At 45.7% G+C, this 24,633-nt stretch overlaps 1 protein-coding gene across 2 annotated transcripts in view; it reads left to right on the top strand.

Annotated features, from left to right (window-relative positions):
* LOC703026 (S-adenosyl-L-methionine-dependent tRNA 4-demethylwyosine synthase TYW1) overlaps nucleotides 1–24,633 on the top strand; it is a 250,211-nt gene that overhangs the window by 16,039 nt on the left and 209,539 nt on the right. For both annotated transcript variants that reach the window (XM_015133369.3, XM_077996645.1), the window contains exons 6-7: nucleotides 3,579–3,869; nucleotides 15,133–15,255. In XM_015133369.3, coding sequence (XP_014988855.1) covers nucleotides 3,579–3,869; nucleotides 15,133–15,255 — 414 coding nt within the window. The remainder of the gene's footprint in view (nucleotides 1–3,578; nucleotides 3,870–15,132; nucleotides 15,256–24,633) is intronic.

Below are 24,633 nucleotides of genomic sequence, written 5' to 3'. Positions count from 1 at the left end.
TAACCTCAGGTGATCCACCCGCCTTGACCTCCCAAAGTGCTGGGATTACAGGTGTGAGCCACTGTGCCCGGCCCTCTTTTATTCTTTATAACTGGATATTGCTATACATACATATTCAAACTTGGCATACAGTAGATTCTCAATACATTTTTGTTGAATAAAATGAATGAGTATTCCTCATATTGTTTAGTGTTTTAGTGGGCTGGACCCATGGTCCCCAGGCAGGACCTTGTAGATGGAAGATTACTGAGTCTTTGGATTTGCTCAACTGCCTTTTCTGTTGTTGAGTGACCTTTATTGCCCAAGCTCTTTTTTTATGAGATGGAGTCTCACGCTGCCACCCAGGCTGGAGTGCAGTGGCGTGATCTTGGCTAACTGCAACTTCCACCTCCCAGATTCAAGCAGTTCTTCTGCGTCAGCCTCCTGAGTAGCTGGGATTATAGGCACCCACCACTATGCCCTGCTAATTTTTTTGTATTTTTGGTAGAGACAGAGTTTCACCATGTTGGCCAGGCTGGTCTTGAACTCCTGACCTCAGGTGATCCACTCATCTTGGCCTCCCAAAGTGCTGGGATTACAGTTGTGAGTCACCATGCCTGGCCTGCCCAAGCTCTTAATGCAGGAGAACTCTTTAAAAAAATTTTTTTTTAAATTATTTTTATTTTTATTTATTTATTTGTTTTGAGATGGAGTCTCGCTCTGTCGCCCAGGCTGGAGTGCAGTGGCGCGATCTCGGCTCACTGCAGGCTCCGCCTCCAGGGTTCACGCCATTCTCCTGCCTCAGCCTCCCAAGTAGCTGGGACTACAGGCGCCCACCACCACGCTCGGCTAATTTTTTTTTGTATTTTTGGTAGAGACGGGATTTCACTGTGTTAGGCAGGATGGTCTCGATCTCCTGACCTCGTGATCCACCCGCCTCGGCCTCCTAAAGTGCTGGGATTACAGGCGTGAGCCACCACGCCCGGCTATTTTTATTTTTTTTAAGACAGGGTCTTGCTTTGTCGCCTAGGCTGGAATGCAGTGACCTGATCAGAATTCTCTGAATCTTGAAGTCCTAGGCTCGAGGGATCCTCGAAGTCAGCCTCCCTAGTAGCTGGAACTATAAGCGTGTACCACCACCCCTTGCTAATGTTTTAACTTTTTGTAGAGATTAGGGTCTCTCACTGTGTTGCCCAGGCTTGGTTCAAACTCCTGCCTCAAGCAGTCCTACCCAACTTGGCCTCCCACATTGCTGGGATTACAGGCGTGAGCATGTCCAGCCTGAACTCAGTTTAAAACAATCATGAATTTTTCAAGGGAAGTGGAGAAAAAAACATTCATTGCCCTTTATGTAATAAAACATTAAAATTTTTGGGTAGTTTTCCTGGGCTATTTTTTTTTTTTTTTTGGTAGAGACGGGATTTCACTGTGTTAGGCAGGATGGTCTCGATCTCCCGACCTTGTGATCCGCCCGTCTCGGCCTCCCAAAGTGCTGGGATTACAGGCTTGAGCCACCGCGCCTGGCCCCTGGGCTATTTTTCTAAATGAAATTAACTTGGCTCCTTTGCATCCTGTTCTTTACACCTGAAAACAATGAAACGATGGAGCCTCTCAGTTTCTTGGTCATTTGCATTGTGTACCTCTTCCTAGGGACGAGCCCTGCCTGGCTGTCTGTCTCTGGTGGAGTATGAGTGACGGTGGAGGTGGGAAGTTTTCTTTAAAAGCTGTTTTCGGCTAGGCGCAGTGGCTCACACCTGTAATCCCAGCACTTTGGGAGGCAGAGGCGGGCGGATCACCTGAGGTCGGGAGTTCGACCCCAGCCTGACCAACATGGAGAGACCCCATCTCTACTAAAAATACAAAATTAGCCAGGCATGGTGGTGCGTGCCTGTAATCCCAGCTACTTGGGAGGCTGAGGCAGGAGAATCACTTGAACCCGGGAGGTGGAGGTTGCAGTGAGCCGAGGTCGTACCATTGCACTCCAGCCTGGGTAATGAGTGAAACTCTGTCTCAAAAAAAAATAAATAAAAATAAAGGCTGGGCGCGGTGGCTCATGCCTGTAATCCCAGCACTTTGGGAAGCCGAGGCGGGCGGATCACAAGGTCAGGAGATCGAGACCACAGTGAAACCCCGTCTCTACTAAAAATACAAAAAATTAGCCGGGCGTGGTGGCGGGCGCCTGTAGTCCCACCTACTCAGGAGGCTGAGGCAGGAGAATGACGTTAACCCGGGAGGCGGAGCTTGTAGTGAGCCGAGATCGCGCCACTGCACTCCAGCTTGGGCGACAGAGCGAGACTCTGTCTCAAAAAAAAAAAAAAAAGCTGTTTTCATTCTATTGTGTCACAATGTAGATTTTGCCCCATATTTTCATTAAAAACATTTTTGATTATGTGTTTTTTGAGCCAGGATCTCACTGTGCTGCCTAGGTTGGAGTTCAGTGGCATGATCATAGCTTGCTGCAGCCTTGACCTCCCTGGGCTCAGGTGATCCTCCCACCTTAGCCTACTGAGTAGCTGGGACCACAGGCGCCCACCACATCCAGCTAGTTTTCGTATTTTTTGTAGAGGCTGGGTTTTCCTTTGGTGCCCAGGCTGGTGTTGAACTCGGGCTTGAGCATGCTTCTCACCCCAGTCTCCCGAAGTGCTGGAATTATAGGCGTGAGCCACTGCACCTGGCCTATCCCCATATTTTCAAAGAAATTAGATTATGAATGGGCAAATTCAGATATGTAAATTTTTTTTTTGTTGAGACAGAGTCACTTTCTTGCCCAGACTGGAGTACAATGGCACAGTCTCGGCTCATTGTAATCTCTGCCTCCTGGGTTCAAGGAATTCTCATGCCTCGGCCTTCCAAGTAGCCTGAATTACATGCGTCTGCCACCACGCCCCACTAATTTTTGTATTTTTAGTAGAGACGGGGGTCTCACCATGTTGGCCAGGCTGGTTTTGAACTCCTGGCCTCAAGGCGTCAAGCAGTCTGCCTGCCTCAGCCTCCCAGAGTGCTGGGATTACAGGCATGAGACACTGCACCTGGTCTAGATATGTAAATATTTTGTTTAATGCCTTGCCACTGAGGAAGCTGATTAAGTTTTTGAGCTCTTAACTGTGCCTCTGATAACTTTTCTTCCTCAGCTTAATTGCTTCATATCACAGTGAAATAAATTACTGAGTTTAGGAAATCACGAATCTTGCCAAATTGATTACATTTTCATTTTATAACTGAATCAGCTTAGGCCCCATAGGCTTTGTTACATTTTTGGAACTCATTTATTTTGTTAACTCCTGTTTTGTTCTTAATATGATATAGAATGGTAGGTTTCAAATTTTTGTTTTAGTCATTAACCCTTCATTTGATAAAGGGGATTTGTTTGTCCTTTTGATTAACAAAAAATTGAATGCAGAAAAGTAGAATACGTAAAATGCAGCTCTTCTGGGTCAAGGCTGGAACTTGAAGGCTTGAAGGTCATTGTGCCAAGCAATTTCCTCTTCCTCAGCAGCAGCCCGTGACCAGGGGCCCCAGAAGGACTTTGGGCTTTTGCAGAGCAGTCTGGAAAACCCTGATTTAGAGAACAGTGCTTTTAGCCTGTCTTTTCCTCGCAGGTTGGCAAAAATGTTGACAAGTGGCTCTGGATGCTTGGCGCACATCGTGTGATGAGTCGAGGGGAGGGCGACTGCGACGTGGTTAAAAGCAAGCATGGCAGCATTGAGGCGGACTTCAGAGCGTGGAAGACCAAGTTCATCTCCCAGCTGCAGGCACTTCAGAAAGGGGAGAGAAAGAAGTCCTGTGGTGGCCACTGCAAGAAAGGCAAATGTGAATCTCACCAACATGGCTCAGAGGAGAGGGAGGAAGGATCTCACGAGCAGGATGAATTGCATCACAAAGACACTGAGGTATACTGCCTGTGTGTCCATCTCTCGATGCTTTCCCCCTCTGCTTGGAGATCTTGAGCTTGACCTCTTCCTCAATAAACTACCTCGTTGGCTTCTGGTTAGAAGGAAGATCTGCTGAGTGCAGTGGCTTGCACTTGTAATCCTCACACTTCGGAAGGCCAAGGTGGGAGTATTGCTTGAGTCCAGGAGTTCAGGACCAGCCTGGGCAACATAGCAAGACCCTATCTTTACCACGATAATTTTATGTTTAGGAAGGCATGGTGGTGCACGCCTGTTGTCTCAGCTACGTAGGAGGTGGAGTTGGGAGGATCGCCTGAGCCCAGGAATTTGAGGCTGCAGTGAGCTATGATCATGCCACTGCCCTCCAGCCTGGGCAACAGAGTGAGACCCTACCTCAAAAACAAAGATAGGAACAATAACAAAGAAAGAAGGAGGGTGTGAAACTCATGTGGTGGTGTTTCAGAGAGAGAGTGAGGCCTTAGAAATTAAGCCATATCGTGCTAGATGCTTTCCAGAGTCTCTTCTTTAGGCCAGGCACAGTGGCTCACACTTGTAATCCCAGCACTTTTGGGAGGCCAAGGTGGGTGGATCACTTGAAGTCAGGGGTTTGAGACCATTCTGGCCAACATGGTGAAACCCCATCTCTACTAAAAAGACAAAAATTAGCTGAGCGTGGTGATGGGCACCTGTAATCCCAGCTACTCGGATGCTGAGGCACAAGAATCGCTTGAACCCGGGAGGTGGAGGTTGCAGTGATCTGAGATCACGCGACTGCACTCCAGCCTGGGCGACAGAGTGAGACTCGGTCTCCAAAAAAAAAAAAAAAAACACAACCAAAATCTCTTCTTTAGTCCTTGCATTGTTAGAGTCAAGTAGATTTTTACCACATTTTGCAGGTTGCAAAATGGAGCCACAGAGAAGTTAAATTTGTCCCAGCCTGAGCTCACGTCTCATTATCCCCAGATCACACATACCTCCTGACTTCAATGACTCCATTAGTTACTCAAACTGAAGGCTGCAAGTCATCCTAGATTCTGTTCTTTTTCCCTCACATTCTGAGCTTTTCTCTTGCTTCTTTCTTTAAATACCCCAATTCCTTTGAAGCTCCTGTCTTCAGGCTGTAACACTCCTGTCATCTTCACAGCTGTTATCTTTAGGCCACCTGGTCAGCTGTGTAATTCAGCAGCAACTTTATGTTCTGACTCATTGTTTCTCTCTCCACCCCTGTTCCTACCATTATTCTTTGAGGCTGTGGCATCGTTGTGGATGATCTGTTTAACACCCTGGCCTGCAGTTTTCTGGCCTTCACACCTCCAGCAACCATTTTTCCACTGACCCTGGTCTCTCCCTTACATTGGCACATCTGAAATCCAAGTTCCTCTCATGCTTACTATGACCTCATTCTGTGGCCTCTACTTTAACAACATTCCTTTTATTTTTTTTTTCTGAGACAGGGTCTCACTGTGTCACCCCCAGTCTGGAGTACAACGGTGTGATCATGGCTCACTGCAGCCTCGACCTCCCCAGGCAGTGGTGATCCTCCCACTTTAGCCTCCCAAATAGCTGGGATTATAGGCATGTGCCACTACACCTAGGTAATTTGTCTATTTTTTTTTGCAGAGATAGAGTTTCACCATGTTGCCTAGGCTGGTTTTGTGAACACTTGGGCTCAAGCCATCCACTTGGCCTGGCCTCCCAAAATGCTAGAATCATAGGCATGAGCAACTGTGCCTGGCCTTTAAAATTCTTTTGATCCGGCCGGGTGCGGTGGCTCATGCCTGTAATCCCAGCACTTTGGGAGGATGAGGCGGGTAGATCATGAGGTCAGGAAGTCAAGACCAGCCTGGCCAACATGGTGAAACCCTGTCTCTACTAAAAATACAAAAATTAGCTGGGCGTGGTGGCGGGCGCCTGTAATCCCAGCTACTTGGGAGGCTGAGGCAGGAGAATCGCTTGAACCTGAGAGATGGAGTTTGCAGTGAGCCGAGATCACACCACTGCACTGGGTGACAGAGCAAGACTCCATCTCAAAAAAAAAAAAAAAGAATCCCATCTGAACCTATACATTTTTATTGAGTAGTAGACACTGCTTACTTCATTTCCCTCCTTAAACCCCATTTTGAGTTTTATCCTCACTCTGTTATAAACCTCTTCAATTTTTTTCCCCTTTTGTTTGAGATGGAGTCTTGCTTTGTCTCCCAGGCTGGAGTGAAGTGGCGCAATCTCAGCTCACTGCAACCTCTGCCTCCTGGGTTCAAGGATTCTCCTGCTTCAGCCTCCCAAGTAACTGGGATTACAGGTGTGTGCCACCATGCCCAGGTAATTTTTGTATTTTTAGTAGAGACAGGGTTTTGCCATGTTGGCCAGGCTGGTCTCAAACTCCTGATCTCAGGTGATCCACCTACCTTGGCCTCCCAAAGTACTGGGATTACAGTCGTGAGCCACTGTGGCAAGCCTTAACCTTTTCAATTGCTTTACCTCTCACTGACTCTTTTAACCCGATTGGCCAAAACCCAACCCAGCCTGAAACCACCCCCTTCACATCAGCCTTCCCCATGCCTGCTGCTGATTGTTTGACTACAGATTCATGACCACAGGCTAAAGTGTAGACTCAGAAGTGCCCTACAGTCTCACAACTTTCCTTGCAAATTCCTCTTCTTACTCTCCAAGATGACTGCTCCGTACGCATTTCCTCCCGACCCCTTCCCTCAGCTCCCATCTGAAGCCATCAGAGGGGAGCTCTCTCAGTGTCTCCCCAGCCCATTTCCAGATCTTCACTACCTCTCCTGGCTCAGAAGACCAACTGTCTGGTTCCTGTCCCAGACTACATCTGTCCATGCTGCGGAATCAAGGACTGGGTTCCTTCATTGATTGCTTCTCTTCTCCTGTATCATTCATTTCTTTTCTCTACTAGATTGTTCCCATAAATTTATAAAGACACCCCAGAATTATATTTGTTTAAACAAACTTAAAAAACAAAAAACAGGTTGGGTGCGGTGACTGACGGCTGTACTCCCAGCATTTTGGGAGGCCAAGGCGGGCAGATCACCTGAGGTCAGGAGTCTGAGACCAGCCTGGCCAATGTGGTGAAACCCCGTCTCTACTAAAATACAAAAAAATTAGCCAGGCGTGGTGGCTCACACCTGTAATCCCAGCTACTTAGGAGACTGAGGCAGGAGAATCACTTGAACCTGGGAGGTGAAGGTTGCAGTGAGTCGAGATGGTGCCACTGCACCCCAGCCTGGGTGACAGAGTGAGACTCTGTTTAAAGAAAAAACAAAAAAAAACCCAAAAACTGAAAAAATAGAGAGCCGTCTCCAGAGTTTAGCAGATACCTCTTAGTTCTGTCTCTTGCTTAGCTCCCAGGTTATATTTGCCCTCTCTGGATTCCTTACATTTTTGCCAACTCAGTGAGGCACTTAAAATTGTGCTTTAAAAATTATTACCTTGGCTGGGTGTGGTGGCTCACACCTGTAATCCCAGCACTTTGGGAGGCTGAGGTGGGCAGATCACTTGAGGTCAGGAGTTCGAGACCAACCTGGCCAAATAGTAAAACCCTCTCTCCACTAAAAGTACAAAAATTAGCTGGGTGTGGTGGCACTGGTAGTCCCAGCTACTCCAGAGGCTGAGACAGGAGAATCCTTGAACTGGGGGGGTGGAGGTTGCAGTGAGCCGAGATTGCACCACTGTGCTCCAGCCTGGGCGATAGAGCGAGACTCTGTCCCCCTCAAAAAAAAAATTACCTTATTTAGTTTTTGTTGTTTTCTGCAGGAGAGTTGTTGAAAGTGTGCTGTCTGTCATATGGCTGGGAACAGAAGCCTCTGTCAGCTCTCAGCTACTCCAGTTTGGCTTTCTCTCCCCCTGAACTGCTCTTTTCTACACCCAGGGGACTTCATGTCATCAAGCCTGAGGGGGATTTACAAAAGGAAAATAGATTTTATTTAAGAGATGAAAGCTTTTTATTTTATTATGTTATTTTATACAGGGTCTTGCTTTGTTGCCCAGGCCAGAGTGTCGTGGAGTGATCATAGCTCACTGCAGCTTTGAACTTCTGAGCTCGAGTGATCCTCCTGCCTCAGCCTCCTGAGTAGCAGGGACTTACAGTCCTGCGCCACCATCCTGTCTACTTTTAATTTTTGTTTTTGGAGAGACAGGGTCTCACTATTTTGCCCAGGCTGATCTTGAACTCCTGGCCTCCAGCGATCCTCCCACCTTGGCCTCCCAAAGTGTTGGGATTACGAGCCTCCACACTGGCTGCAAGCTCTTTAAATTATGGGACCCGTAATCTGAATTGAAATTGATGTTTCATTCCAATTTCAATTCAGTCATAGCTTGGACTGAAATGAAATTGGAATGAAACATCTGTCATATCACTTCCTGTTGAGCTAAATAATTGTCTCTTGAAGCCATCTGCTCTGTGGGCTTTAGACTGACTGCCTCCAGGTAGACATAAAATGCTATATGCATTTCACACCATACCTCATATCCTATCATTCAACAGTGCATAGCTAATCACTAATCAATGTTATCTCTGTAAAGCAATGAGAATTTCTGTCCAATAACTTGGTATTGACCACTCCTTGTTCCCTTTGCTTTTAAAAACCTGCTTGTTGGCCGGGTGCAGTGGCTCACGCCTGTAATCCCAGCACTTTGGAAGGCCGAGATGTGGGGATCATGAGGTCAGGAGATCGAGACCATCCTGGCTAACACGGTGAAACCCCGTCTCTATTAAAAATACAAAAAAAAAAAAAACTAGCTGGGCGAAGTGGCGGGTACCTGTAGTCCCAGCTGCTCGGGAGGGTGGGGCAGGAGAATGGCGTGAACCCGGGAGGCGGAGCTTACAGTGAGCCAAGATCCGGCCACTGCACTCCAGCCTGGGCGACAGAGCAAGGAAGTCTCAAAAAAAAACAAAAACAAAAAACCTGGTTGTAACAAAAGCTAATGGAGCAGTCCCTTCAACTGCAAAGTGTGCCTGAGGCAACTGCCCTCATTTTAGCTCAAATAAACCCTTTAAACTATATTTTGGCTAGGTGCAGTGGCTCACCCCTGTAATCCCAATCCCAGTGCTTTCCAAGGCCAAGGTGGGAGGATTACTTGAGGCCAGGAATTAGAGACCAGTCTGGGCAACATAGTGAGACACTGTCTCTAATTTAAAAAAGGGTCTGGGCATAGTGGCTCACACCTGTAATCCCAGCACTTTGGGAGGCCGAGGCGGGCAGATCACCTGAAGTCAGGAGTTCAAGACCAGCCTGGCTAACATGGTGAAACCCTGTCTCTACTGAAAATACAAAAAAAATTTAACTGGGTGTGATGGCAGGCGCCTGTAATCCCAGCTACTCGGGAGGCTGAGGCAGGAGAATTGCTTGAACCTGGGAGGTGGAGGTTGCAGTGAGCCGAGATCGTGGTACTGCAGTATAGCCTGGGTAACAAGAGCGAAAACCGCATCTCAAAAAAAAAAAAAAATGTTTTGTGTCTCACCTTTTAGATCTACGCGTCTCATGGATATTTCTGTCTTTATTTTACTTGACTTCTCAGCAGCATTTGTCATAGCTGATTCCTCCTTTGAATCTATCTTCCTGACTTTCATGACGTCATTGTCATAGAGTTTCTCCTTTTTTACTTGGGGTCTTTTCCTTTTCTTTATACAGCCTCTGCATGTTGGAGTGATTCAGGTTTGGTGCTGGATTATGCGCTGACACTCTCTTCCTGGGTGATCTCATCCAGTTTCACGACTTCAAACATCGTCCACGTGCCAGTTATTCCCACATTTGTACTTCCAGATCCAGGGTCAACCCTGAATTCTCTTCTCATGTATGCCTTTTAAAAATTTATTCTTGTGTATCTGATGCTTCACAAATCCAAAATGGAGCTCTTTATCTCCACCCTTCTGTTCTATTCCACTGTCGTGTTTCCCATCTCAGGAAACACTCCCACCATCTCAGTGGCTTAAAAAGAAACCTAAGAGCTGTGCTTGATTCTTTCCTTTGCCTCATTCCTGTATTGAATTCCTCAGTAAGTCTGGTTTCTTCTTTGTCCAAAACAGAGGTCAGCAAACTTTCTATGAAGGGCCGGTTAGTCAATATTTTCAGCTTTGTGGGCCACATGGTTTTTGTTGAAACTGTCAAGTCTGCCATTGTGTCAAGAAAACAGCCATAGGGGACATGTAAATGATTGTCATGTTGAGATCTGGCCCAAGGCTGCCTGGATTTGGCCGTAGTTTGCAAACCTCTGGCTTAAAATATTTCACATCCATCCAATTAACTCCATCTCTACTGCTAACGTGCAAGTTCAAGCCATATTGCTTGACCAGACTACTGTAGCAGCCACATATTTTGTCCTCCTATCTCTTCTCCATCTATCATTCAGAGTAGACTTTTTTGGGGCATGCGGGGTGGGGAACAGGGTCGTTCCCAGGCTGGAGTATAGTGGCACACTCTTGGCTCACTGCAGCAACCTCCTGGGCTCAAGCCATCCTCCTGCGTCAGCCTCCTGAGTAGCTGGGACTACAGGTGCACACCACTGTGCCTGGCTAATTTTTGTATATTTTGTAGAGACAGGGTTTCACTCTGTTGTCCAGGCTGATCTCAAACTCTTGGGCTTAAGCAATCTACCTGCCTTGGCTTTCCAAAGTGATTACAGTCGTGACCCGCCACACCCGGCCTCAGAGTAATCTTTTTTTTTTTTTTTTTTTTTTTTTTAAGGCAGAGTCTCGCTCTGTCGCCCAGGCTGGAGTACAGTGGTGCGATCTCGGCTCACTGCAAGCTCCGCCTCCTGGGTTCACACCATTCTCCTGCCTTAGCCTCCCGAGTAGCTGAGACTACAGGCGCCTGCCACCACGCCTGGCTAATTTTTTGTATTTTTAGTAGAGACCGGGTTTCACCATGTTAGCCAGGATAGTCTCAATCTCCTGACCTCGCGATCCGCCCGCCTCAGCCTCCCAAAGTTGCTGGGATTGCAGGTGTGAGCCACTGCGCCCGGCCAAGTAATCTTAAAAGTACAAATCAGATCATGTTACCCTCTTGTTTAAAAGTGATTTTTCATTGCTGCTTTCATAAAAACTTCATTTCTTAGTGTGACCTTAGCACCTAATCTGACTCTTGAATTTCTCCATTGTCATCCTACTATTCTCTGTCTTCCTCTCCAACCTCTAGCCATGTGGTCTCCTTGGTGCTAAAAATATTTGTCAAGGCCGGGCGTGGTGGCTCATGCCTGTAATCCCAGCACTTTGGGAGTTCGAGGCGGGCGGATCACAAGGTTGGGAATTCGAGACCAGCCTTACCAACACTGTGAAACTCTGTCTCTATTAAAAATACAAAAATTAGCTGGGCATGGTGGCGGGCACCTGTAATCCCAGCTACTCGGGAGGCTGAAGCAGGAGAATTGCTTGAACCTGGGAGGCGGAGGTTGTGGTGAGCTGAGATCGTGCCCCTGCACTCCAGCCTGGGCGACAGTGAGACTGTGGTCTCCAAAAAAAAAAAATTTTTTTTTTGCCAAATAAGTTTGAATATCCAACCTTCTGCTCACCTGTTACTCTTTAGTTCAGGCCAACATCTTTTCTTCCCAAGGGGATTGTCGTACATTGTTCAGATTTATCCTTGTCTGTAGTCTTGTTTCCCTTAAATTACCTTCTGTCTTCCCAGTTGAGTGAGCTGTTGAAATGCAGGTTTGTGTTATTTCTCTGTTCAGACCATGTTAGACGCTTCTCGTTCTCTCTTTCCAGGGCAGGCAAGATCCTTTGCAGTCCGGACCACATCTTTCTCTGCTACATTTTCTCCCCATGTCGTATGCTTTATTCTCCATCTGCTGGTACTTTCTGAGTGGCGGACAGTAGCTAAATGCCTCGTGGTGCTTGCCTCGGTGACTTTGCCCATTCCCTTCCAACAGCATACCCACATGTCTTTCCCTGGCCAGGCCTGTTTACTTACCCTTCACATATGACTCAGGTATCGTGGCTCCTTTTCATATTCCTAAACCCTCTCATTAAAGCCCCTTTAAATGTAGCATCTGTATGTCTCTTACTGGATTGCAATCTTTGTGGGGGCCAGGGGAATGTGTTGCATTAATTTTCTAGCACTACTGGCTACCATGAGTATATTCAGTGTTCAAGAGAACTTTTGAAGTTTCCCAAGGTCACGGAGCCAAGTTAATAGCAGTTTTGATCTGATTTTATGTGAAGATGAAATAGGTTCCTTTTGGAAAAAGTAAATTCTCGACATGAGTCTTTCCATCAGAAACTCGAGTCTAAGGAGAAGTTATCAAGGAGAGTCTAGGACAGGGATCAGCAAACAGGCTCACTGGCCAGATGCAGCCTATTGCCTGTTGTTTTTTGAAACGGGCCAGTCTGTCCCCCAGTCTGGAGTGCAGTAGTTAGTGCACAGCTCACTGTAGCCTCTAATTCCTGGGCTCAAGCAATCCTCCTATCTCAGCCTCCTGAGTAGCTGGGCCTACAGGTGTGCACCACCATGCCCAGCCAAGTTTTTTTCTTTTTTGTAGAGATGGGGTCCCACTGTATTGCCCAGACTGGTCTCAAACTCTTGAACTCAAGCAATCCTCCTGCCTTGGCCTCCCAAACTGTTGGGATTACAAGTGTGAGCCAGTGCACCCAGCTTGTTTTTTAATTTTTTAAAATACAGGTTTTGGGAGAATAGCCATGCTCATTTATGTGTTGTCATAGCTGCTTTAGTGTTAGAGGGGCAGATTTGCGTAGTTAAGACAGGATTGTATGTCCCACAAGGTCAGAAATACTTACAATTTGGTGTTTTACAGCAAAAGTTATACTGACTTCTTGTCCAGGATAATCTGGGGAGATTGGACCAGATGATCCCTGATGTCTCTTCTGTGTGTAAGATTCTGAAATGTATTGGAAATGATGAGGTAGGAGCACAGGACACATGGGCAATACGGATCTTATTGCAATTCTAGGAAAATGAGTACATCAGGAGATCCTAATACTGAAGGTATTCTTATATATTTAGACAAACTGATTGGAAAACACTGGACTAGAAGATCTAAAAATGGACTAATCGTTAGAAAGTATGTTTCAGGTGGTATACTTGACTCTCCTTGACAGCTTGGTCATGAGGCTGGGACATCAGGGTGGAGTTAACTGGCAGAGATTTTCTGTTGAAGCTGGGCTAAATTAAAGAACACATCCATACACTTATTTCTGGGAACAGTTTATTTTGTCATCTGGAAGCAAGGCAGAGAAGACTATTCATTTATTGACAAAGCAAAAGAGATACCAGTGAGCCACCCACAGTGCTGCTTCTGTAGTCTCAGGCTTGGTTTGTAGTAGAAGAGGGTTAGATTGTCCATGGTAATCCTATCATCTGGCGCAGCATAAGGAGTGACCTTGTCTAAGGGGGGCTGTTTTATTTTGTATTGAACACTTGATCAGCAGCATCTGATTATATGATATCTCTCTGCTATGCTGTGGGGCATATTGGCCTGTATATGAAGGTTATTGACATTTTGTTTCTTTTAATTTAATTGTTTTCTTTTTTTTTGTTCGCTCTGTTGCCAAGGCTGGAGTGCAGTGTTGCGATCTTGGCTCACTGCAACCTCCACTTCCTAGGTTAAAGCAATTCTCCTGTCTCAGCCTCTGGAGTAGCTGGGACTACAGATGCATGCCACCACACCCAGCTAATTTTTGTATTTTTAGTAGAGACAGGGTTTCACCATGTTGGTCAGCAGGTCTCGAACTCTTGACCTCAGGTGATCCATCTGCCTTGGCCTCCCAAAGTGCTGGGATTACAGGCATGAGTCCCCGTGCCCGGCCTGTTTCTTTTAATTTTAAAGTGACCCTTGAGTTACTCAGAAAGTACCTGCTGTTGAAAACAAACAACTACTTCACCTCTTAAAAATCTCTTTATCAGCTGGGCACGGTGGCTCACATTTGTAACCCCAGCAATTTGGGAGGCTGAGGCGGGCAGATCACCTGAGGTCAGGAGTCTGAGACCAGCCTGGCCAACATGGTGAAATCCCATCTCTACTAAAAATATAAAAATTAGCCGGGTGTGATGGTGCATGCCTGCAGTCCCAGCTACTCTGGAGACCGAGGCATGACAATTGCTTGAACCCAGGAGGTAGAGGTTGCAGTGAGCCAAGATCATGCCACTGCACTCCAGCCTGGGTGACAGAGCGAGACTCAAAACAACAACAACAACAAAACAAACAAACAAAATCTCTCTATTGTTTGATTCTGCCTTATCCTCCGTTGGAGAAAGGGATGAAGGCTGCCACGTATTAGCCGAGATTTCTTAACTTCTCTAGCTTTAATTTCCTCGTCTATGAGATGATGTTGAACCTATCTACATCATAAATAGTTGAGGATGAAATGAATGGGTATATGAACATTGTGCTGGGGACGTAGTAGATACTCCGCAAATGTGTCTCCCCAGTGATGTCACATTTCCTCTACTTCTGCTTGGCACGTGTCTCATTCCCCTGAGCCCAGCTCACGTCATTGTGACGTGGGAGGGCAGGTGAAGTGTTAGTTGTTCTCACTCCATCATGCGCTTTCATAGTTATAAGTCTGATGCTAAAGACTTAAGATTTATTTCTTCATTGTTGTTGTTGTTTTGTAGAGATGAGGGTGTCACTATGTTGCCCAGGCTGGTCTTGAACTCCTGGCTTCAAGTGACGCTTCTGCATCAGTCTCCTAAGTAGTTGGGACTATAGACATGTGCTACCACATCTGTCTAATTGTGTACATTTTTTGTAGCAATGTGGTCTTGCTGTGTTGCCCAGGCTGGTTTCAAACTCCTGACCTCAAGCAGACCTCCCCTCTTAGCCTCACGAAGAGCTGGGTGAGCCACCATACCTAGCCTAGATTTTATTTTTAAATTAAGAATTTATAGATAGCCGGGCGCTGTGGCTCACGCCTGTAATCTCAGCACTTTGGGAGGCTGAGGTGGGTGGATTACCTGAGGTCAGGGGTTCGAGACCAGCCTGGCCAACATGATGAAACCCTGTCTCTACTAAAAATACAAAAATTAGCCGGGTGTGGTGGTGGGCACCTGTGATCCTAGCTACTTGGGAGGCTGAGGCAGGAGAATCACTTGAACCCAAGAGGCGGAGGTTGCAGTGAGCCGAGATCATGCCACTGCACTCCAGCCTGGGTGACAGAGGGAGACCGTGTCTCAAAAAAACAAACAAACAAACAAGAATTTAGAGACCTAGTGAATTCTTAGTGTGGGAGGGAGTGTAAGAGAACTTTGCCTTTGCCCCTTTGAACACTGTTTCTGAAGCATTTCTCTTCCAGGAGGAAGAGCCCTTTGAGAGCTCCAGTGAAGAAGAGTTTGGTGGTGAGGACCGTCAGAGCCTAAATTCCATTGTTGATGTTGAAGATTTGGGCAAAATTATGGATCATGTGAAGAAAGAAAAGGTACCATTACTTTGGGAAATGTTGCACTTGGCTCCCGCAGTTGGTTAACATTTAGTATTTATTGCTATGTAGTCCATCTGAGCTCACAAGAAGAGTTTCATTTCTCTAGCTTCTGTCTTGAGGGTTTTATAATTTTTTTTTGCCATTTTTCATGAGCATGGTGAACATCTCAGCCCTGTGAAAGTCAGCTCATCAGAGGATAAGCAGGAGATTTGAGAACAAGGACTGAGGACAGTGTGGATCAGGGGCGTCCAATCTTTTGGCTTTCCTGGGCCACACTGGTAGAAAAATTGTCTTGGGCAACACATAAAATACACTAATGATAGCTGATGAGCTTAAAAAAAAATCGCAAAAAAAAAAATCTTACAATGTTTTAAAAAAGTTTATAAATTTGTGTTGGGCCAGTGGGCTGTGGTTTGGACACGCTTGGTGTAGATGGTCAGAGAGATTTTATTCAGGGCTGTTTGAAGATGAACAACATGATAGGATTTATTATGGTTGAGATTCCAAGTGAAACTCCAGTGTTAATTTGCTTCTCTGCTGTATAGACTAAGTGGTGTTGGGGCTTAAGGATGGCAGCCTGGTCTGTGGGTGTGGAGATCAGCGTGAGTGGGGCCCCTAGGAATCCAGGAAATATCAGTCTGGGATGTGACTGTTTCAGTGACTAGATGACTAGATGAATGTGAGAATGTACGATGCAGTAGGATTTCATGCTTCAAAAAGATTAATGAACATAATAGATTATATTACATCAAATAAAAAAAGAAATTAGTCAGCCGGGTGCGGTGGCTCACGCTTTTCTATATGATTCAAAATCTAGAAGCAATAAAAAACATTAAATTTATGAATGACTTTAAAGTATTTTACCTGACCATAAGGAAAATCAAAAGGCAAAACAGGAGAAACTATTTGCCCTTTATATCTCAGACAAGGTGTTTATCTTTTTACTATACAATGAACTCTTAAAAAAAGGCAGACCTGCAGGCACGGTGGCTCACGCCTGTAATCCCAGCACTTTGTGGTGGCCGAGGCAGGCACATCACGAGGTCAGGAGATTGAGACCATCCTGGCTAATACAGTGAAACCCCATCTCTACTAAAAATACAGAAAATTAGCTGGGCGCAGTGGCAGGTGCCTGTAGTCCCAGCTACTCGGGAGGCTGAGGCAAGAGAATGGTGTGAATTCCGGAGGTGGAGCTTGTAGAGAGCCGAGATTGCGCCACTGCACTCTGGCCTGGGTGACAGAGCAAGAATCTGTCTCAAAAACAAACAAACAAACAAAAAAGGCAGACCTGGCCGGGTGTGGTGGCTCATGCTTGTAATCCCAGCACTTTGGGAGGCCGAGGCAGGTGGATCACTTGAGGTCAGGAGCTCGAGACCAGCCTGACCAACATGGTAAAACCCCATCTCTACTAAAAAATACAAAAAAAATTAGCCGGACATACGTGGCGCACGCTTGTAGTCCCAGCTACTTGGGAGGCTGAGGCATGAGAATCTCTTGAACCCTGGCGGCAGAGGTTGCAGTGAGCTGAGATCATGCCACTGCACTCAAGCCTGGGCAACAGAGTGAGACTCCGTCTCAAAAAAAAGGCAGACCTGGCCAGTTGCTGTGGTTCACACCTGTAATCCCAATACTTTGAGAGGCTGAGGCAGGTGGATCACTTGAGGTCAGGAGTTCGAGACCAGCCTGACCAACATGATGAAAACCTGTCTTTACTGAAAATACAAAATTAACTGGGTGTGGTGGTGCATGCCTATAATTCCAGCTGACGAAAAATATAGTAGAAAAGGTTGACAAAACACATGAATAAGAATTTCTCAGAAACGACTCTACAAAGAGATTTAAACATGAAAAGATGCTTAACTTTACTTGTAATAAGAGAAATACAAATGAAAACTACACTGATAAACATTTCTCACCTTTCAGAATATAATAACCAAAACTCAAAAGCTGGATGACATACTCAGTTAGGCAAGGCTGTGAGTAAACAGGCACTCATACCTTGCAGGTGGGAGTCCAGGATGGTCTAGCCTGTATGGAAGGGCTTTTGGCAGTTTTTACCAAAGTCACATAGGCATTTATCCATTATCCAGCAGGCCCAGTTGTATGAATTTGCCTTAAAGATACAGCTTCATTAATGCCAAACAGTATTTCCACAGGCTTACGCATTGCAGCATACATAGCAAACAACTGTGTCCAGTACTGGTTGAAAAAGGCGTGGTGTATCCACACAATGGAATGTTGTTGTGTGGCTCTGAATAACACTATGGTGGATTGATATGCATTACTGTGATTTCCAAGTGGTGTTGGATTTGATTTGGAGGCTGATATGGACTTAAGATTTTAAAAAATGTGCACTTATATTTGCAAACTTAGTTTAAATATGCATATATATGTGTGTGTGTGTGTGTGTGTGCATATATATATATAAATAGTATTTTCTAGCTATGTTCACTGAAAGGACTTTGCATGTTCTGACATCGATTCTCTGGCACCAAATGGGTACCTTGTAGTTCAGTTCAATTCTGATATGTCTTACCCAGAGTTAGTGTCTGACTGCATAGGTTTAGGGCACAGTCCTATAGAAGACTGCCCTGACTTCAGATACCAGCTGGAAGTCTCACAGCTACCTACTCTTTTGCCGGAATGACTCACAGAATTCCCCGAAAGCTCTATACTTAAGATTGCTGGTTTGGTTTTTGTTTTTTGACGTTTTTGAGACAGGGTCTCACTCCTTCATCCAGGCTGAAGTACAGTGGTGTGATCATGGCTCACTGCAACCTTGAAATCCTGGGCTCAAGGGATCCTCCCATCTTGGCCTCCCGAGTAGCTGGGACTACAGACATGCACCAACACGCCAAGAACATTTTAAATTTTTTTGTAGAGACAAGGTCTCGCCATGTTGCCCAGGCTGATCTAGGTTGCAGTTTTATTATAAAGGCCACAGATCAGAAACGGTCAAATGGAAGACATACTCTTGGGCAAGGTCTAGGGAATGGGCATGAGGAAGAGACATGGAGCTTCTGTTTCCTCTCCTCTGGGAATCCAGGCACATCAGTGTGTTCCTCAACCAGGAAGCCCCACTGAGCTTCAGTGTCCAGGGTTTTTGTTGGTGTCCCATCATGCAAGCACGATTGGTTAAATCATTTGGTAGTTGATTAAGCTCAATCTCCAGTGAACTTCTTTTCCTCAAAGGTCAGGCTGGCCCTAAATTCTAATCCTCTAATCACGTGATTTCTTTCTGGTGATCAGCCTTCATCCTGAATCTGTTACTTAGGAAATGCCAAGGTTTTCTAAAGCTATGTATCAAGAACCAGGGTCAAAGACCAGATATATGTGGCCAGGTGTGGTGGCTCATCCCTATAATCCCAGCACTTTGGGAGTTTGAGGCAGGCAGATCACCTGAGGTCAGGAGTTCAAGACCAGCCTAACCAACATGGTGAAACCCCTCACTACTAAAAAAAAAAATACAAAAATTAGCTGGGCGTAGTGGTACGTGCCTGTAATCCCAGCTACTCAGGAGGCTGAGGCAGGAGAATCGCTTGAACCCGGGAGGTGGAGTTGCAGTGAGTTGAGATTGCACCATTGTACCGTGCCTGGCCCAGATATATTCTTTATTGTGCCACAGACCCAGAAATAATGAATGTATTAAGCACTCAGATCTTGTTTTTCTGAATACCGTTCCTTATAATAAAGGGCTTGTTTCAGGACTGGCGAAAGAAGGGTAACAGATGAGCCCTGGAACATCTTATTGAACAAGTGGGGCCTCAGAGACTTATGGAGACCTGCCAAAAAGACATAGGAACCAACTCAAAGGGTTTCTTACAGGCCAAACTTGGAACAATTTGAGCTTCAGAAAGATTAATGAACATAATAGATTATATTACATCAAATAAAAAAAGAAATTAGTCAGCCGGGTACGGTGGCTCACACCTGTAATCCCAGTACTTTGGGAGGCTGAGGTGGGCGGATCACCTGTGGTCAGGAGTTCGAGACCAGCCTGGCCAACATGGTGAAACCCCCATCTCTACTAAAAATACAAAAATTAGCCAGGCGTGGTGGCGCACACCTGTAGTCCCAGCTACTGGGGAGGCTGAGGGAGGAGAGTCACTCGAACCTGGAAGGCGGAGGTTGCAGTGAGCTGAGATTGTACCATTGCACTCCAGCCTGGGCAACAGAGCAAGATTCCTTCTCAAAAACAAAACAAAACAAAACAAGTTGATTTAAGCAAGGATTGTGTGAAATGTCTTTGGGGAATAGGTATTCAATGTCTCAAAATACCATCCCACAAACTAAACCAACTAGAAATGAGGAATGAGTGGGGAAAACCCCCCATATATTAGTTTCTAATTTCAGAGGGATTAGAAACTAATCCCTCTGATTACAAATGGAGAGATCAGGGGATTCCCACCTATACTAAGCAACCACATTTAGCATCATCGTTTCTGATAAAATTGGACTCAAGTTCCTCCTGATATGATGTATATAGCAAGACACACACACATCATCATCTGTGTAGTTTTGTGTCAAAAAATGTTTGGCTTGAATCTTATCATGGGGAAACAATCAGACAAATCCAGTATTTGCCACAAGCCTTTTAGATTCTGTAAATGTCAATGTCATAAACAATAACAACAAAAAAACATGGTGAGGCGATCACCATTCTAGGATTAAAAGAGACAATGTGGCTCACGCCTGTAATCCCAGCAGTTTGGGAGGCTGAGGCAGGTGGATCATGAGGTCAGGAGATCAAGACCATCCTGGCTAACACTGTGAAACCGCATCTCTACTAAAAATTGAAAAAATTAGCTGGGCGTGGTGGCAGGTGCATGTAGTCCCAGTTACTCTGGAGTCTGAGGCGGGAGAATGGCGTGAACCCAGGAGGCGGAGCTTGCAGTGAGCTGAGATTGTGCCACTGCACTCCAGCCTGGGCGACAGAGCGAGACTGTCTCAAAAAAAAAAGAGACAATGAAAAGAGACCCCAAATGCATTTTGTAAATTTTAATCTTCGATCAAAGAGAAAAGACCATTGTTTGGACATTTTGGGAAATTTGCAGTGGGTTTTTTGGGTTTTTTTTATTTTTTATTTTTGGAGACAGGGTCTCACTCTGTCACCCAGCATATTTGTTAGCTGCTGTTTTGGATCTCCATAGGGTTTGGGAGCAGCTGCAGGGAGGCAGGACAGATAAAGAGAAGTAATCTGGACGTGCTGAATCACGCATGTAATCCCAGCACTTTGGGAGGCCGAGACGGATGGATCACTTGAGCTCAGGAGTTTGAGACCAGCCTGGGCAACATAGCGAAACCCAGTCTCTACCAAAAATACAAAAGCAAAAATCAGCTAGGTGTGATGCGCCTGTAACCCCAGCTACTCAGGAGGCTGAGGCAGGAGAATCGCTTGAGCCTGGGAGGCAGAGGTTGCAGTGAGCTGAGATCGTGTCACTGCACTCTAGTCTGGATGACGGGAGTTAGACCCTGTCTCAAAAAAAAAAAAGGAAAAGTGAAAGTTCTTACTTGATCACTGCTGTCATAGATGTCTTTGTGCTCTCTCTCCTAGTCATGTGTTTTGAGTTGACTCTCTTTCCAGGGAATGTTTTCATGGCTTCTTAGGAGATACTTGCTATGACCATCTCCCTGGCAGGTCCCTTGCCCTGAGCAAAATGTACTCTGAGAAGCTGAGAGGTGTACTTCTTTTTCTTTTTCCTTATTTTTTGAGCCCATTTCCTGGCAGTATACCTTTTCTATACTTCCCGGAAGTATACCTTTGTTTTTTTTTTTTTTGAGATAGAATCTTACTGTCTCATCCAGGCTGGGGTGCAGTGGCACAATCTCAGCTCACTGCAACCTCTGCCTCCCAGGTTCAAGCGATTCTCCTGTGTAAGCCTCTTGAGTAGCTGCTATTACAGGTGTGCACCACCACGCCTGGCTAATTTTTGTATTTTTAGTAGAGACGGAGTTTCACCATGTTGGCCAGGCTGGCCTTGAACTCCTGACCTTAGGTGATCCGCCTGCCTGAGCCTCCCAAAGTGTTGGGATTCCAGGTGTGAGCCACCGTGCCTGGCCAAGAAGTATACTGATGGCTGCTTAGTCCCTCCTCTGTGCCCTGCCTCTCTGGCTTCTCTTTTGAAATCTGTCACCTGCTCTCTGCTTTACTTGACCAATGGGTCAGGATCTGAGATCTCCCTCGCCCCCATCCTGCTGTCAGGGGAACACTCCTGAGTTCTTTATTTGGAGGGGACAGGCCAATTCCTACCCAGCAGTAGTGCTCACTTGCTAATGCAAGTAGCTGATCTGTTTGCTTCTAAATTTCCTGGGCGGCAGCCATACCTCAATCTGTAATCCTCTGAGGGCGGGGGATACAGAGCAACTTCTTTGAGAGGCTGGGATTGGCACTTTTCTTGTGGGGCTAGAGATAAGAGGCTGACAGCTCCCTGCAGCCTCTCTCCTTTTGAGGGAAAAGTACCTTACCAACATTCTCCAGAGAAATCTTCAAAAACCCTGTCTCATTACCTCCATTCTCTACTCTTTCATCTCCATGATCTGGGGGAGCCTTTTTTTTTTTTTTTTTTTTTTTTTTGCGATGGAGTCTTGCTCTGTCACCAAGGCTAGAGTGCAGTGGCATGATCTTGGCTCAGTGCAACCTCCGCCTCCGGGGTTCAAGCAGTTCTCTGCCTCAGTCTCCTGATAAGCTGGGATTACAGGTAGCTGCCACTATGCCCGGCTAATTTTTGTATTTTTAGTAGAGACGGGGTTTCACCATCTTGGCCAGGCTAGTCTTGAACTCCTGACCTCATGATCTGCCTGCCTCGGCCTCCCAAAGTGCTGGGATTACAGGCGTGAGCCGCTGCACCCGGCCGCGGGAGCCATTTTTAATGTTGTAAAACTGTTTCTTAGATATTTCTTTGAGAGATTTTAACTTGATCTGATCTTCTCTTTGTAGTATCATTTAATTAATTAATTAATTTTTATTGTTTGGTTTTTTTTGAGATGGAGTCTTGCTCTGTTGCCCAGGCCGGAGTGCAGTGATGCAATCTCAGCTCACTGCAACCTTCTCCTTCTGGGTTCAAGTGATTCTCCTGCCTCAACCTCCCAAGTAGCTGGAATTACAGACGTGTGCCACCACACCTGGCTACTTTTTGTATTTTTTTTAGTACAGATGGGGTTTTGCCATGTTGTCTAGGCTGATGTCAAACTCCTGGCCTCAAGTGATCCACCTGCCTTGGCCTCCCAAAGTGCTGGGATTACAGTCATGAGCCACCGCGCCTGGCCTCCTTTAATTTAAAACCCTGTTTACATGTGTTTAAAAATTTCACAGACAGCAGTCCTCTGTTCCTGTTTTTCCTGGATCCGCTTTTCATAGTAACCACAGTTTTCACAATATTCTTCCAGGTATTTTATTGCCCTTTATAAACACATTTATGTTTTGTTATAATTTTGTTTTTTGGCTACACAAATGGGATCATTTTGTACTCCTGGTCTGCAGACTGCTTTTCTTTCCCTTTAACATGACAGTTTTCTGGTCCTGTCATATTAGATGAATTCAATGGAAGGTTCATTTTAAGGTAGTTCGTTATGATGTCCCACAATTTATTTGGCTCTTGTTCATTAACATTGAGGTGTTTTCTCATTTTTGTAATGGATACTCTTGCTCATATTTTTTTTATGGCTGATATAAACTTATCTGAAGAGTAAATTCCTAAAATTGAAATTCTGGCATCAAAGGGAATTCGTAGTTTTGATATTTCCAAATTGCCTTGTAAAAGTTGCAAAAAGTTTCCCTTCTGCTTCCATTGTAGAAGAGAATTGAGAGTACCTGTTTCTCTATATCCGAGGTGTTATCAGTCTTTCAAATCTTGCCAATCTGAAAAATAGTAGCTTTGTGTTAATTTGCATTTTTAAAATTGTGAGTGAGATTGGATGCATTTTGTGTTTATTGTTCATTTGCCTTTTTTCTTTTCCTGTGAAACATTTCTTTCTTTCTTTTTTTTTTTTTTGGGATGGAGTCTTGCTTTTTTTTTTTTTGAGATGGAGTTTCGCTCTGTCGCCCAGACTGGAGTGTGGTGCCGCTATCTCACTCACTGCAACCTCCACCTTCCAGGTTTGAGCTATTCTCCTGCCTCAGCCTCCCAAGCAGCTGGGACTACAGGTGCACGCCACCACACACCCCCTAAGGTTTTGTGCTTTTAGTAGAGATGGGGTTTCACCGTGTTAGCCAAGATGGTCTTGATCTCCTGATCTTGTGATAGGCCCTCCTCGGCCTCCCAAAGTGCTGGGATTACAGGTGTGAGTCACTGTGCCCGACTGGTTCTATTGTTCTTAAGTCCGAGGCTCCCACTGTCCTCTGGTCAGTATAATTTTGTTTGTTTGTTTGTTTGTTTTGAGATGGAGTCTTGCTCTGTCACTCAGGCTGGAGTGCGGTGGTGCAATCTCAGCTCACTGCAAGCTCCGCCTCCCGGGTTCACGCCATTCTCCTGCCTCAGTCTCCCAAGTAACTGGGATTACAGGCGCCCGCAACCATGCCTGGCTAATTTTTTGGTATTTTTTAGTGGAGACGGGGTTTCACCGTATTAGCCAGGATGGTCTCGATCCCTTGACCTCATGATCCACCTGCCTCAGCCTCCCAAAATGCTGGGATTACAGGTGTGAGCCACCGCGCCCGGCCAATTTTTTTTTTTTGAAATGGAGTCTCGCTGCGTCGCCCAGGTTGGAGTGCAGTGGTGCGATCTCGGCTCACTGCAACCTCCGCCTCCTGGGTTCAAGCATTTCTCCCATCCCAGCCTCCCGAGTAGCTGGGATTACAGGCATGTGCCACCATGCCTGCCTAATTTTTGTATTTTTTGTAGAGATGGAGTTTTCACCATGTTGGCCAGGGTGATTTTGAACTCCTGACCTCAAGTGATCCACTGCCTCGGCCTCCCAAAGTGCTAGGATGACAGGCGTGAGCCACCGGTCCTGGCCTTGCTTAGATGTTTTAAATTTGCTTATACATTTTCTTAGAGTTGGTCATTTGATGTGCTTTCAAGTTTTCTGCTCTTATAATTAACACTGGTCTGAGACTTTTCTTACTTTTGAAAGATGTATGAATGTTTTCCTACATTTACACATTCCCCATATTGATATGGTGGGTCAAAGTGAATGTGTAATGTTATGACTCTTCATTAAAAATCTGAGTAATTTTCATCGGTGGAATTGTCTTAAAATGATGCATGAGATAGCTAATTTAGAGATTTTTGTATTTTCTGCCAGGTTAAGCTTTATTTAAAAGCTTTGTTTAGCTGGGCGCAGTGGCTCATGCCTGTAATCCCAGCACTTTGGGAAGCCTAGGTAGGTGGATCGCTTGAGTTCAGGAGTTTGAGACCAGCCTGGGCAACATGACGA

Source organism: Macaca mulatta, chromosome 3, assembly GCF_049350105.2.
Source record: "Macaca mulatta isolate MMU2019108-1 chromosome 3, T2T-MMU8v2.0, whole genome shotgun sequence".
In the NCBI taxonomy this organism is placed as follows: Eukaryota; Metazoa; Chordata; class Mammalia; order Primates; family Cercopithecidae; genus Macaca; species Macaca mulatta.
Note: the sequence above shows the minus strand (reverse complement) of the source record. Positions and strands in the feature narration are given on the sequence as shown.